The 16,047-nt window shown below is 46.2% G+C and overlaps 1 protein-coding gene across 1 annotated transcript in view; it reads left to right on the forward strand.

Annotated features, from left to right (window-relative positions):
• The first annotated feature begins 359 nt into the window (after window positions 1-359).
• Window positions 360-16,047, forward strand: part of GLDC (glycine decarboxylase) — a 60,699-nt gene continuing 45,011 nt past the window's right edge. Inside the window, exons 1-3 of the mRNA XM_058657311.1 lie at window positions 360-930; window positions 1,519-1,597; window positions 12,423-12,558. Coding sequence (XP_058513294.1) covers window positions 676-930; window positions 1,519-1,597; window positions 12,423-12,558 — 470 coding nt within the window. The 5' untranslated portion in view covers window positions 360-675. The remainder of the gene's footprint in view (window positions 931-1,518; window positions 1,598-12,422; window positions 12,559-16,047) is intronic.

A 16,047-nucleotide genomic window follows, 5' to 3' on the forward strand; every position in this document is an offset into this window, starting at 1 on the left:
CCATGTTTAACTGTAACGGGTGGAGAGAGTCCTGTGCAGTTCTATGAGATGAGAAAATTGAAACTCAGGTTGAATAACTTGCCAGCAATCCTACAACTAATAATAATAATAATAAAAACCCCACATCTGCCTATGTCGGTTTCCACAAGGAAAGATGCCCTAAAATTCACTAACGGAGACTAACCAACACTTTGGAATCATCTTCCCAGGAACCTCGCACAGAGGCTCAGACTTGTCCAGCCTTACTCCATGCAGGTGCCACATCACGCCCTGGCAGGAAGCGCCTAGAGCGCCCCAGCCCCCAGCACCAGCCCGCCTAAGAGCAGGCGTGACGGACAGAGAGGAGCCGGAGTCCACTGAGGGTCTGAGGAGGGGATAGGGAAGGGGAAGTCCCCGCCCCCAAGCCCCCTCCCATTGGCCAAGGGCTTCCTGGCCCCATCCCACCGCCCGCCTCCAGGGAGACGCTTAAAGGGTGCAGAGCAGGTGCCTCTGGTGGAACAAGAAGTTTGCGCAAGTGTCCGGCGTGCTGTGCAGGGCGCTCATTCATTGTCCCCTACGGTCCATCCGTCTGAATCCGGCGGAAAGTGCCTCTAGGCCCGACGCAGCCGCCAACTGGGGGACCGAGAGTGCGGCTGACCCTCTTCAAAGCAGTGACGAGGGACGGTGGCCGCATCCATGCAGTCGTGTGCCAGGGCGTGGGGGCTGCGCCTGAGTCCTGGAGTCGGGGGTGGCCGCCGCCTGGCTGGGGGCTCGGGGCCTCGTTTGGCACCACGGGTCCGGGACAGCAGCAGCGGTGGCGGGGACAGCGGCAAGGCGGGGGCCTCACGCGTCCTGGAGCGCCTCCTGCCCAGACACGACGACTTCGCTGAGAGGCACATAGGCCCCCGGGACAAAGACCAGAGGGAGATGCTACAGGCCTTAGGGCTGGCGGTAAGCACCTCCACCCGGCCCTCTCGGGCCTCCCCCTCCGTTCCTCTCGGGTTCTGCCTGTGCGACCTTGGGGCTCCTGCCCCTAATCCTGCTGCTCTCAGTGTGGGACGTGCACGCGGGGTCGGGCCTTGGCGTGGACACGCTTGTTCCCACGTTTGCGCACACGCTTGCTGCTGGTCCCGTCTCCCACCACTTGAGCCTTTTTTTTTTTTTCTTGCGTTCACCCTTCTGGTCCCAAATCTGTATATTTAAACCTCCCTAACTTAAGTAGCCCTGCCGAGGAGCTCTGGCCTTGGAGGAGGGAGGAGGAAGACCTCCTCCATAGAGTGGGCTTAACCGGTTATCTCCGGTTGCCGCCTGAAATCCAGTCGGGAGGGGCTAAATCGCAGCTCCCGTTCAATATTTTCTTCCCTCCAAACGATTTCTGACTTACTCAAAATTCTTCTTTGCTCTTAAAAAAAGAAGAAGGGAAAAGAACCAACCCCCCTCCATTGAGCGATTTTAGTGCTACGGCCTTTGTAGATGGAAAAGAGAAGTTTCCTCAGAGCCACTTTCCTCCGTCTTCACCCACTCGTGTTTCCGTTTTAGAGCATTGAGGAGCTGATTGAGAAGACGGTCCCCGCCAGCATCCGCTTGAAAAGACCCCTGAAAATGGAAGACCCTGTTTGTAAGTGGCGGAAAGGGCTCCCTCTGCCCCAGCGGGCTCTGGCTTGTTTAACCACACGGGGCCTCAGAAAGCCCAGTTCTGGGGTAGGATTTCTCAGGACCAGAAAGCTGTCCATGAAAATAAAACCAGGGTGGGCAGTTCAGAGGACGGGGTGTCTGGTTCCCGGAGAAGGCAGTAGAATATTCTAAGGAGAGAGTGCTTAACCCCAGGACTTCGGAGGATGTAGGCACCTCTCCTGGCCCTGCCGGCAAGATCTGGACCCTCTCAGAGAGGGAAGTGACAACTGGGAAGAAAACTCACACTCGGGTTCTTCACATCCAGCTTTTGTTCCGTATCTAGTTAAAGGCCACAGAAGTTTTCACATTTTTTTTTTTTCAAACATGGAAATGTGTGTGTGCCCAGTTTAAGATTTATGGGTGATGGAGAAAGCTCACTCTGCTGTTAGAATCCTTTTTTGTTGAAATGTTTAATTATCTTCCAGAGATAATTTTTGCGTGAGTTTTTGACCACCTTGGAGTGGGGGAGGCATCTACCATCAAGGGCACCATGAAAGAGTTTAAAAAGCCCTAAAGGGGTTTTGAAAACAAAATTTCTCATCTGTTCCTCTCATTTTGTATCATAAAAAAAAATACATGCTTTTTTTTTTTTTTTTTTTTTAGTCTCGGAGTTAAGTGAGGAGACACTTTGTGGTTGAAAGCACTGTGTATTAAGTATGTGATTTTAAAGTAAATGATGTTATTGCAAAAATTAGAGGGGGGGAAGGAGAAAAGAGGGAGGGAAGGAAATACACTTATCTTCTTAGAATTGTATCTATGAAGTACATGAAATCCTTTTCTACCAAAGCATTACTTTTAAAGTGAATGCTGTGAGATACTGATGCGCGGTAAGGAGTCTATTCCAGCACCAGCTGGCCAGCATGCCCTGAGCTATGCTGAGTGCCACACGCCTCGGTGGCTCCTGGAGGAGAGAGGCCCATGTTGCCGGAGTCAATAAACAGGACCAGAGACAGCTGGAGGCTTTGTTCATTTCAGATTTAGGAAATCCGAATTCATTATCGGTATGAGGAGTGGAGGTGCATGTGTGTCTTGAGCATTCATTGCATCTAATTGAGAGACAGAGCAATGGAGATAGAGGGAAACAGAAACCTTCCATCCCTGGTTCACTCCCTTGACGGGAGTGGGAGCAGGAACAGTGACCTGTGGTGAGTGAGTTCACCCGCGGGAGCTTAAGGATTGGCAAAGTCAAGTGCCAGGGACTTCACGGTTCAGAGAGGGGAAGCTATCAGACGCAAGGCCCCTAGCAGCTGGATGATCAGGCTTATGCAATGGGGAGTGAGCTGCTTCCTGCGGATTGGTGCAGGGACTTTGATCTCATTTTGTGAAGATGTATGTATTTCTTTGAAAAGTGCAACTACACAGAGAATCTTCCATTGGCTAGTTTACTGCCCAGTTGGCCCGGCTGGGCCAGGAGTCAGGAATTTCACTGAGGTCTTGCACTTGGGTGCAGGGGCCAAGCTGCACTATCTTCTGTTTGGGCTATCTTCTGTTGCTTTCCCAGGCACCTTACCAGAGAATTGCATTGAAAGAGCAGCAGTCGGAACTTGAACCAGCACCTGTCAGGGATACCATCACTACAAGTAGTAGTTTAACTCACAGCACCAGACCCCTTTGACCTCATTTTGGCTGTTAAGATTTGCCTGGAAGAAAAAAAATTGCTTGATTTGTTAAGCCCAGAATGTTTTTATAATATGCAGATTTGTGTGAGGGCCTGGCGCTGTAGCCTAGAAGCTACAGTTCTCGATTTGCACATGCTGGGATCCCATATGGACGCCCGGTACTAATCCTGGCAGCCCCACTTCCCATCCAGCTCCCTGCTTGTGGCCTGGGAAAGCAGTCAAGAATGGTCCAGGGCCTTGGGATCCTACACCCATGTGGGAGACCCTGAAGAGGCTCCTGGCTCCTGGCTTCAGATTGGCGCAGCTCTGGCTGTTGCGGCCACTTGGGGAGTGAACCAGTGGATGGAAGATCTTCCTCTCTGTTTGTCCTCCTCTCTGTATATCCCACTTTCCAATAAAAATAAATAAATCTTTTTAAAAAAAAGGATTCTCAATGTCCATAGCATCAATATTCTAGTGATTAAAAAATTAGAAAATAACATTTCTAAAATAGCATTTCTGAAAAATCTTTAATTATTAAAAGCACTGCATTATTTCACGGAATGGAATCTTTTAAAATTTGAATGCCAGAGTTAGAGGAGAGGGATGGAGAGAAAGAGGGAAAGAAAGAGTGAGAGAGAGGGGTTCCCTTTGCTCCTTCGCTCCCCAAATAGCCATATGGCTGGAGCTGAGCCAGTCCAATGCCAGGAGCTCCTTCTGGGTCTTCCATGTGGATGCAGGGACCCAAGGACTTGAGCCATCCTCAGCTTCTCTCCAGTGTCATAAGCAGGGAGCTGGATTGGAAATGGAGCAGCCGGGACTTGACCTGGTGTCTAAGTGGGATGCCAGCATCACAGGTGGAAGCCTAGCCCGCTATACCATGGTACCGCCTCATGGAAATTTCTTAATAGCTGAAGGCTTCCGTTTACAAATGTTCCCAAGTGCTTTTTGGGATGCGTTGAGCCAGATGTGAGGGAGGACAGTGTTTGCACTGATTTGTTATAACAGGCTGCTTGATGGATCAGTTGTTGAGCTAGCTCTTTATGAGAGTTTAGGTGAATTTTCTTTGAAAGACCATCGTTCCATATTTCCTGAGCACCTGTTATGTTCCTAGCAATCCACTCTGCTCCTGCCTACAAAGAGATTACAAGGTAGTCGGTGACATTCTTGATTGATTGAACCACACATTTCTTCGTTTGCGTATTCCTTTGATCTGTTCCAAAAATGTTTTCCCAAGGATGATCCGTTGTTTGAGTTGGACTCTTAAAATATACACTGCTTTCTCTTCTTGTTATTTCTCGGCGGGCCGTAGCAGCATACCCACGGAGCATCAGAGAGAAAAATAAAACAAGTCCTCCAGGACTTACGCTCATTCTGATTTCCAACTAACTGCTTGGTCTGATTACATAGACCAGCTGGTATTCCAGATAAATATTATGAATGACAGTGCTTTTTTGTATTTCTTTTTTCATGAAAAGAAGCTATGGTGTCCCCCCAAAATGAGTATGGCTCAGGTCGAAGGTGTGCAGTACCATCACAGTCCCTCACCCTTCCATCCGTTCTCTGGACGTTTGTCTGGTTTCCCTGCAGTGAGTAGGAGTTTGAAGCTCTGTGTCTTTCAGAGAGCAGCGAGAGCTGCAGGAAATAATCATTTGTATCAAGACATGGGGCCAGAGAGCCACTGGGCACACACAGGCTGTGCCTTGGCTCCTTTTGGTAGCAGTATCCCACAGACGGCTCTAGCCCTAAGCATCCTCAGGGAGACTGAACCAGGTGGTTTAGGAAGACAAGAAAAAGGCTGCAGGATGGGGGGAGGGGATGCAGAGCCCCAGCTGAGGCTTGTCTGCTGCGGCCCTGACCACACCCTCACCTGCAGTAACCCTCTGCGTGATTCTCCGTGTCAAGGATTTTCCTTCTACAGTATGCAGAAGCTGTGTGGATTGTCTTGGCTTCCAGAGATGAGCGTGTTCTGTGACTGCACACCTCGGTTGTGAAATTCTTCCTGTGCAAACCAACAGGGCGGAAACTAACAGAGTAGATTCTCTAGGCTGGGTCAGTGGGTGTAAGCCTGGCAGTTAGAGGAAAGGAGTGCTCTAGATGATATGGTGAGATTAGGAAGGGTTAAGCATGAAGATTCACTTTGCATCCCAATTCTAGTTCTACAGAAAATCGGACAGTCCTAACATATGTTGTCATTCACAATCTGTTTGTATTGATTGACACCCTGTCCCTACCCGCCATGGTTTCCTGCATGGCCTTGAATCCAAACATCTGTGCGTTGGTAAGAAAATCCACCAAGGCCGCCTCTGTATTTGCATGCTGGCCCCAGATTTCCCCTTGGACCACTGGCAGGGAAGGGCCTTTCTCAAACAGGTGATGGTGTCTGGGCAAATCCAAACAGGAGAGTGTTGGTTTTCAGCCCTGATGGCTTCCTTGGACCTCCTCTGAGTGTCTTGCCAAGTGCAAGGAGGGCAAGGATTGGGAGGAGGCGCTGACACTGGTTAGCAGCTGCTCTGTGCAAGGCTCTGCTGGCTGTGCTGCCCAGGAAGGGTTGATGTCAGACTAATAGGTGTCTGCATTTGTATATTTCACAAGGAGGATTTCCTTTCTGGCGTTTTGGAACAGTTAATACAGGCACCTGTGTCCAGAACTCAAAAGCATAAAGTTATACAGGAAATAGTAGGACTTCCTGTGTTCTCTTGTTCAAATGAATTATCTCAGAGGTGTTCTGTTAATAAACAAGTATATACATATTTATTCTTTTAAAAATATCAGCAACAGATATGTAACCCTTTAGGGCCCAAGGTCTGGTGTTTTAATTATTAAAGAACCAAAAGTAAGTATGGATACATTTTTTTTTCATGTAGTTGAAGCCAAAACTATCGTAGCACCATGTTTAGGGTTTGAGGTTTAAGGACTGGGGGAAAATGTGTATGTGGTGCAGCAAGCTGAGCTGCCCCTTGGCATGCCCACATACCGTATTGATGTGCCTGGTTCAAATCCTGCCTGCTCCACTTCTGACCCAGTGCACATGCTGGGAGGAAGCAGATGAGAGCTCCGGTTTTTGAGTCCCTGTTATTCACATGGGAGACCTGCATGGTGTTCAGGTCCCTGCTTTCAGCTTGGCTCAGAATGCAGAGAGAAAATCATCTCTCATCAACTGGTTCGTTCCAAGCATTTGGGATGGAAGACAGTGATCTCTCTCTCTCTCTCTCTCTCTCTCTCTCTCTCTCTCTGTCTTTAAAATATAAATAAATGAATAAACACTTTTTAAAAGTCCCAGTTGTAGGCATTGGGGGGTGGGAGATGAAAAGGAGATGAGCCAGCAAATGAGAAAGCTCTCTTTGTTTTTTAAATTAAAAAAAAAAAGTTCATAGAGTCATATTTTGGAAAAGTTACACACAATTGCACTTTTGCACCAACATAAATGTATCTCTTAATTCCATTTTAAATGAATTCTTAGTTCCCTCCTGTATGTGTGACTTCTTAGCCCTAGTAGTGTCTTCGGTCATTCAACTTGCCTGTTCATTGCAATAACATTTTTTCAGTTCTTATGCAAATTTGCATGTATCACAAGTTAAAACCTAGCCCCACTCAGTGCAGGCATTTAACAGCTCTGTATTTAGGGAGTGTAATGATTGGTGCAAAGTTGTTACCTTGCAGGAGCAAGCGGCAAGGGTGTTGCTATCAGAAAGGCTTTGGTGTGGAACCACTACTGAGGAAGCATTCATCTAGCCTGGAAGCTGAAGCCTTAGGAATCCTCACCTGCTGGTTCTTAGGGAGCGGGGCCCTGGGGCCACTGGACTGGAGGCTCCGGCCGTTACCGAGGCGGGAGTTTATTCCACCAGAAAAGGAGTTACTGCTTGGAGACTGCAGGGTGGCCGCAGCTCCTTCCGGTGCACCGTGCCTGGCCGCCCTGCCCCGCTGTGAGCTGGGAGCCAGAAAATGACAGTGTTCGTGCAGTCTCCTTTCTGGTTAGCTTCATTGTAGTTCGCAGTCCGACATGAGGCCTGAGCCCAGGAACAGGCTCTTGTTTCTTTGATCAAATGGATAAGTGTGGGGAATGTGCGCTGCTGGGCAGCTTGCTTTGACGGCGGATTCCGTCTTGTTGTTGTCTTCTCTTTGTCGGCGCAGTTTTGTTGGTTCCTGTAGCTCAGGGATTGAGTTTATAATGCTTTTCTTATTAACTGGGAGAGAAAGTGGCCACTTTTGGGAATGAGAACCCTACGTTTTTTTCCCCCTCTGGAACAGAAATTCTTTTCCAAGGGAGAAGAGAACAGTGGTAGCTCTTATGAGTTTAGGATCTGAGTTTTCTTTTGTAGAACTCATCACCCCCCAAATCTCAAACTTACATTCCTGTTTCTGCCAAATTTGGTTTCAAGCAGAGCCAACAAGTAAATGTCTAATTAAAACTTTTCCCTCTTCTCTCCGTTTCTTCCCGTCCATTGCTATTTTGGCATCCTGTAGACTGTTAGTCGTACTAAACTCCTAAATGCACTGAATTGGCTCTTCTGCACGATTGACTGACTTAAGATTCCATGAATGGGTGTGGGAAATGGCAACCGTGAAAGCATTTGAAAAAATTAGGGGTCAGCGTTTGGTGTAGCAAGTAAAGCGGGCCCGGCTGCTCCACTTCCCATCCAGCTCCCTGCTAATGGCCTGGGTAAAGCAGTAGAACATGGCCCATGTGTTTGGGCTCCTGGCACTCACTGGGAGAACCAGCTTCTAGCTCCTGGCTTCAGGTTGGCCCAATGCTGTCCTTTGCAGCCCTCTGGGGAGTGAAGCATTTGATGGAAACTCACTCTCTCCCGGTCTCTTCTTCTCTCACTCCATAACTGACTTTCATAATAAATAATCAAAAAAAAAAATAAGATTCAAGACACACAATAAACTGTGTGCTTGGGGAATGCTATTTGTCATATGTGGCTGGAGAAGCCCTGAGATGTTAGCTTGTATCACATAAACAGATGGCTTAACTCTATGGGAAGTCCCAGACCATCTTGGCTTCTAATGGGAAATTTGATCCATGATAAGCAATGGATGAGTGATTGGTTTTCTCACACCACTTACGGTTTCAGAAGCTTGACTAGGTACTTAACGCTACTCTTGATGGCTCAAGAATGTGATATTCAGGGGACAGCTCATTCTACTAACTCACATTGCTTTCAACAGGAGCTAAAAATCAGTGTAAAGACCAGATTGTAATAAGGAAAAATAGGTGAAAACTCTTGGTTTCTGCGCCAGGCTGGATTGAGGCAAAGTCCACAGGTGCTTTGGAAGTCTGGCTGGGTCTGCAGGGACTCAAGTATCTCTCTGTAGTGTTAGCAACTTTTGTTTCTCAAGTTTTCTGAATTCTTCTAGGTATAATCCATAATCTGTTCTTTGATGCTAACCAGCTTTATGAAATTTTCAGGCTTTTTTTTTTTTTTTTAAGTGTGTAAGGAGTCAGTGGCTGTTCCGGGGGAGGCACAGGTGTCTTTGGAGACCTGACTGATGGGGTATGTTCCCAGGGGTTGCTGGCTGCTCTTCTTGTCCTTGCTCCTACAGATATGAGGGGAGAACACAGGGTTCATTGAGAGGGTAGATATTCTCTTGAAAGGGGCATTCAGATCCCTCTACCATTCTGGTTGAAAATCCAGGATCTCCAAACATATTTAGCAACCCCACACTAGCACTGATGATTTTCACACTTTAATGACACACCTGAACATTTTTTAAAGAAGATTTATTCAGTTTTATTGAAAAGACAGATATACAGAGAGGAGGAGAGACAGAGAGGAAGATCCTCTGTTCATTCACTCCCCAAGTGACCTCAATGGCTGGAGCTGTGCCGATCTGGAGCCAGGAGCCCAGAGTCTCTTCAGGGTCTCCCACACAGGTGCAGGGTCCCAAGGCTGTGGGGCATCCTTGACAGCTTTTCAGGCCACAAGCAGGAAGCTGGATGGGAAGTGGGGCTGCAGGGATTAGAATTGGCACCCCTATGGGATCCCAGCATGTGCAAGATGAGGACTTTAGCCACTAGGTTACCATGCTGGGCCCAGCGTGTTTTTAAATGAGAAAACCAAAAAGACCGCAGCATTGCCTAGGCACTATCCCACCAAACTGGAACACCGTGTGAGTTTCCTTATGCTTCAGCCTCCTGCTGCCTTCTGTGTGGTCAGGTGGAACTATCCTGGTGCCTGTGTTCTTTCTGTCAAGTGAAAAACAAAAACCAAGACTGTCATCCCCTGCAGTTGTCCCATTCAATTTAGCTTTGTCATCAAGAGTCTGGTCTTTGGGAGTTGATTGTCAGGACTGAGTTTGCACCCCCATTGTCTGTCCTTCTCCCTCCCTTTGGGGAGTCCTAGACTCTGAATCTTACTCCTTTCCTAGATGGAGGCCTCTGTTTACAAGCTTGTAATAAAAACCTTAGCCCGACAAAAACCCCAGGGCCACTCTCATAGCAGCAGAAGTAAAACCACTGTAGCTAAGAAATAACAGAAAGATCCAACACAAAAAGCAAGGTTTATCACCCTCCATTGCCAGTGCTCTATCCAACAAGTTTTTAGGGTATACAGGCAAAATTAAAGCAATGCCGCTGAGTCCTTGTGTCTGCAGAAAGAGCACAGGATCTTTGTTCCTAGTAGGGAGAGAGCTTGGCTTTGGTTTTAGTTCAGGATTCTGCTTGGATTCCTGTAAATTTCACGACCACCTTCTGGGTCTCGAGTCAAACTCAGGAGCATTTTTCAGAGAACTTGACCTAATGAGTGACCATGATGATGGCTCTTGGCGTAACAGCTAAACTCTTGTCTATCTCTTTCAAACAAACAAGCAAGCAAATGCCTTTGAAAGATAGAGTGACAGAGTGAGGGCAAGAGAGAGGTCTGCCTTTGTCTGGTAGTTCACTCTGCTGAGGCCACAGCAAGCAGGGCTGGGCCCGGCCAAGCCCTGGTCTCCATCCTGGTCTCCCACGTGTGTGGCAGGGACTCAAAACATTTGGATCATTCCCCAGTGTCTTCCAAAGTGCATTACTAGGAAGCTGAATTAGCAATGGGATAGCCTGGACTCAGATTCGTATTCTGATGTAGAATGGCAGCATTCTATCGGGAAGGACCCTGATCCCAAATAAGACGACTTTTCACAGGTACTGGAGATAAGAGTTTAAACGTATCATTTTGGGGAGACACACTCCAACCCCCAACATCCTCGTGGACTGTTGTGCTGGTCTTGGTCTCCTCTCCAGGGCTTGTCCATCTCATGTATAGAATGGTTTTCTACAATGGAGAAAGAAACATCATTCTCCAGCTTGACAGTACTGACCTCTGGATTTGACAAAGCCCTTCACAGACTGTTCCCACTGGAGATCTTGACCTTGTGTCCCTGTGGCAGAATGTGTAGCAGGGACCTGTTCTTCTTGCACAGGATTTTGATTGAAACTTGCTTTGCCTGCCAGGCACTGCTAATTATTTTCCCCTCCTACTGGGCTCCGGACTCACTCTGCCCCAGGATAATTGGGAAGTGATTGAGTTTCTTGCTTGTGCTTAAGGATTCTGTCTTCGCATGTTTCTTCAAGGTTTCTGTGCTTGCACCTATTTCTTAAACTTCCGTTGTAAGAAGGCAAAACCATATGCGCTCTGTAAGGCAGCTGAATTAGGCTTCCTGGTGAAACTGATGGCCACAGAACTGTCCATTCAGCCCTTCATCTGCGCTGGAACAGAGCTTTGTCTCTTGGTGTTTGGTTTCCTTTGAACATGTGTGGTGTGCGAGTAGGTTGTGGGTGAGAGTGTTTCCATGGAGGGGAGAAAAGATCCGTGTGAACTGTATTCAGAGCTTAGCAGAGTTAAAGCAACGTGGACATCTTCCAGGTTGGTTTGCTGTCCTGGTTTGGTTTTTCTCTGAAGCAGCAGCAATAATAAAGTCAATTTCAAGGTTTGGATTACTGTGTCCTTAAGATCTTCAAAGGAGCCAGAAATTTTACTAAGTAATTGCATCCTGGTTCAATTCCAGTTGCATGGTGTACATACGCAGAAGGGCTGATAATCAACCACGTGATATCATTTGTGTCTGCAAAACGCCTCTCCACACAATGCTGTACATGTACCACATGTACCAGGTGTCGGTGTCAGCCAGGGGGTTAAAGTGTGGAATCTGAAATTAGAGACACAGGAATCTTAATACCTTAAAACTATGTGACCTTGGGCAAGTAATCCGCTTCAAGACTCGGTTTGCTAAACTGTACAAAAAAATGTTTGATACAATTCCTGGCAGAATGAGTGCTCAGTAATTTATCACATGCTAGTATTATTTTGTTATCATGTATGAATAACCAAAATTAGGATCTCATCTATACCAAGAGCTTTTATAATTCATGATCAATTCATGTGTCTTAAAGGAAATGCTGGCTAAAACTTCATGTGGTCTTTTTATTACAACTAATGTATTTATGAAAGATTTATTTATTTTTATTGGAAATGGACGTCAGATTTACGTAGAGAAGGCAAGACAGAGAGAAAGATCCTTCATCTGATGGCTCACTCCCCACATGGCTGCAGTGGCCACAATGGCCAGAGCTGAGCCGAGCCAGGGCCAGGAGCCCCTGGATCACACAAGGGTGTGGGTTCCCAAGGTTTTGAGCCATCCTCTAATGCTTTCCCAGGCCATAAGCAGGAAGCTGGATGGGAACTGGAGCAGCCAGGACTTGAACCAGCACCCGTATAGGATGCTGATGCCACAGGCGAAGGATTATAGCTTGCTGCATCATTGTGCAGGCCCCTGTTATATATGTATATACATGTACATATATGTATATGTATATATATGTTATATATGTATATACATATATATGTATATAGGTTTATGTGTGTATATATATATGTATATATGACAAGCTTTATACCTTTCAGTAACACAAAGGGAATGTGTCTGACTTCATAGAATCATCTTGGAACAAATGTTGATTTTGTTATTTAAGACTGAAACCTTGTCTGATTTCAGAAAGTCTAAGGCAGAGTAAAAGAAAAGGCAATATTTTAATCAGCGTAAGACAGAGTTTAGATACATTTTAGATGTAAATGAAGCAGAAGAAACCTCAGGTGAAGCAAGTGTTAAACTGGAGTAATTCTGGCAAACCAAGAAAAACAACAAAACCTGATACATTTTCTGTTACAATGTTTCTCTCTTTCCCCCATTCAGGTGAAAATGAAATCCTTTCGACTCTGCGAGCGATTTCAAAGAAAAATCTACTCTGGAGATCATATATTGGCATGGGCTATTATAACTGCTCAGTGCCCCAGACGATTTTGCGCAACTTGCTGGAGAACTCAGGATGGTAAGGTATTCTTTTTTACTTAAAGGTTTGCTGAGAGAGCTGGTTTGCTCCTCCGACGGCTGCAGCAGCCTGGCCCGGAGCCAGGAGCCATGGCCATGGCCACACACTAGGGCCGTCTTCTGCTGCTTTGCTAGGTGTATTAGCAGAGAGCTAGTCAGGGCCCTAACCAGTGCTTGTAGAAATGCCTGCGTCACAGGCGTCGGCCAAAATGCTGCTTGTAAAACATCTCCTGGTTAAAGAACAGGTTTACAGGGTTCTGCACCATCTTTCCCATCCCCTACCTTTGAACCCACTTGATATCCACCCCCAGAGGCTGTCTCTACCATCTAGAACTGCCTGACTCAGGGAATTTCCTTGTTCAGATCTTGAAAGCACAGAAACTTCTTTCCACTTTTATTCGACATATTCTTTGGGTACTTCAGATGACCAATGCAGGTAACATCGTTCTCTAAATACATCTCTTTGAATAAGATGTTAGCCCTGCAGGTGGACAGGTTTAGGACCTTGTTGCTTTTTGGTGACCCCAGGATTTCAGGTGCTAACTCGACCCATTTGGGGATCTAAAAGAGAATATTTTGTGTACGGTCAGAATTTTAAGGTTACAGAGAAACATGTCCCTTTCCTCCCCCTCATATTCTGGGTCCGCAACTTACAGAAAAAAGAACACATTATATCAGGTGAGTAGAAAGCATAATGCCTTCTGTGTAAACAGCAGTGTATTGAGAGAACACGTGTTCTCGTCTCTCCAATCAGATGAGCTATTCTGCTGCAGGGTTTGCATGAGTGTGCACACGTGCTGGCCTTTGCATCGGAATGGCTGGGTCTCCGGACCGCTCCAGGCCTCTGGAATTGGAGCACCACTGAGAATGTTTCTGCATTCCAAGGAAACCCCCGGCCATTTCCATGCTGTGCTATTTACTGTATGATATAAAGAACCAACTAGAGATCCAATCCTGATGCAGGAGGAGACACTCTGGGCATCCCTTGGCATACAGATGCCATGGCTTACCAAGTGTCTTAGGACAGGTAAGGGCTAGCCATGAGCTGGTAACGTGTGAGGAGCAGTAGAGGCCAGCTGCTCATTCCCTCCTTTTTCAATTAGTGCCAGTTTGTATGGCAGAATCTGAATGGAAACTTTATTTCAAATGATGCCTTAGTTTAAAAAGGAATATATATATTTTTTAAATATAGATTGGACTTAATCTAAAATCATAGGGAAGTTTAAAACCAAACTAAAGTGGGGGGGGTGGGGACAGTTAATCCCTAGGTAGGGTGTAGTGTGTGAGAACAGTTTTGGTAAGATATAACTTTCATTTCTAGCAGGGCTGGTATGATGGGAGTGTCTGCAATTCGCAGGCCATTCTGATGTAGAGATTGTGTTTCACATGAATATATACAAGCATCAACTGCGACACATGTTCCCAACACATAAAAAAATAAACCCTTAGACCTGGGGAAGCATTTGACATATTCTGCGTGCTTTCTCATGACTGTAAATACAGTCCTGGGGGGTGAGAGTGCCTTGTCTCACCTGCGGTTACTGGTATGTTTGTAGGAGTCATTTTTGTCGTGTATGTCATCAAAATTGCTCCCCAGAACTTTCAGTTTCACTATGCCTCCGTCCCCTCATTAATAAAGCTATGTTTTCTGCTTTGGGTGTCTGTGTGAATGTGTTAAGTTGCGCAAGGCTTCATTTCCACTGTGGCACTAGTAAAAATTTGAGTGATGAACGTTAAGGTTGATTTCAAAGGCCATTACCTGTCTCTCTCCGAGGCTTCAAAAGCCTCAGAAGTACAAGCAAAGGCTGCAGCGCAGCGGCCATCAAAATACTGACCATTCATCTCTGCTGGTGGTGGCCGGGCAGAATATTTGAAATATTTCTTCTTGACTTTGAGCAAATGCATTCATTTACATTAGGAGTGGACAGCCTAGGAAGAGGGAGACGGTGTTGGCTTTCTAACTTTCTGTTCTGGGGCACATCTTCCTGCTTCTTTCTGTCCCCGAAAGCTCATCTCCCCCGACAGTGAGCACTGTCCCCTGCCTTGCTGATAGGGAGGGCTGCACACCCAGGGTGGGAGACTTCATATTGTCATCCTTCTGAATAGTTGCCATAGAGATGGAACCAACAAATTCCGGTGACGTGAGGCGAAAACAAATGGCAGCATAGCCTGGGAGGAATACAAACATTGGGGCTCTCGGCAGGAGATTTACATCAGCTCCATAAATTATTCTGCAAGGCCCTCGGTTCCAAATTTTCCGCTGCCGATCAGGATCAACATCAGTGACTAATATCAGAATCTCTGTATTCTCTGTCTGTTTCTATTTTGTGTAATTTTATCACCAGGATTGAAATGAGAGAATCTCTTGAAGTGTTTGTCTTACTGCAAATCCCCGCGACCTCCTTCCTTTCCAATTCTAAAGGGAAGTCACAGCCAAGATGATGGAGTCGATGATTATTCTGAAATCAATGTTCATAACATGTAGAATATATCAAGTATCATATCTGACATGAAATAAATGCCTTGCTGGATACGCAGATACTTTTCTATATATTAAAATACATTTGAAAACAGAGAACCATTGAGTCAGACTATCGGAACAAAGACTTAAAGGATCACAGACATGGTTTTCTTTTTCTCATTCAGCTTTATCTAATTGAGGCAAGCAAATTCATATTCATGACAACAGGCTCTTTGGTGGATATTTTTTCCTCCTTAAACAAGGACTTATTTATTATCCTTGGGTCTGAGACTCACTGATCTAAGAGATATTTTCATAGACTACTGCTTTTAAAAATTAGAAAGATTTACATATCTATTTATTATTTGAAAGGTAGAAGGAGAGACAAAGAGAAAGATCTTCCATCTACTGGTTTACTCTCCAAGTGGCCACTACAGCAGAGCTGAACCAGTCCAAAGCCAGCAGCGTCATTCAGGTGGCCCACACAGGTGTCCCACACAGATGCAGGGACCCAAGGACTTGGGTCATCTTCCACTACTTTCTCGGTCTGTAAGTAGTGAGCTGGATGGGAAGTGAAGCAGCCGGGACTATAAGCAGCACCCACAGGAGATACTAGCACCTGCAGGTGGAGGATTAGTCTGTTGAGCCATAGTGCCAGCCCCTGTATAATTATTATTTTTTTTAATTAATGTAATAGAGCATTTTCAGAAACTGGTATACTCCCCAGTTGTCCACAATGGTTGGAGCTCAGCTGGGCCCAAAACTCAAGCCCAGACCCCCAAGAACATAGCAGGGACCCCAAATACTTGAGCCATCATTGCCACCTCCCTGGATGCACTTTATCAGGAAGCAGAATTCGAAGTGCAACTGGCACTTGAACTGAGGCATTCCAGTATGGGATGTTTGGCATCCAAAGTGGCATTTTAATCCCTGAGCCAAACTTGCGCCACCAAACAGCATTTTTAAAGTTCTCTGCCATTAGCACTGCTAATTGGCATTGCCCTAATCTTGAATGCATGAGTGGACTGA

The sequence above is a fragment of the Ochotona princeps genome, chromosome 31 (assembly GCF_030435755.1).
Source record: "Ochotona princeps isolate mOchPri1 chromosome 31, mOchPri1.hap1, whole genome shotgun sequence".
NCBI lineage: Eukaryota > Metazoa > Chordata > Mammalia > Lagomorpha > Ochotonidae > Ochotona > Ochotona princeps.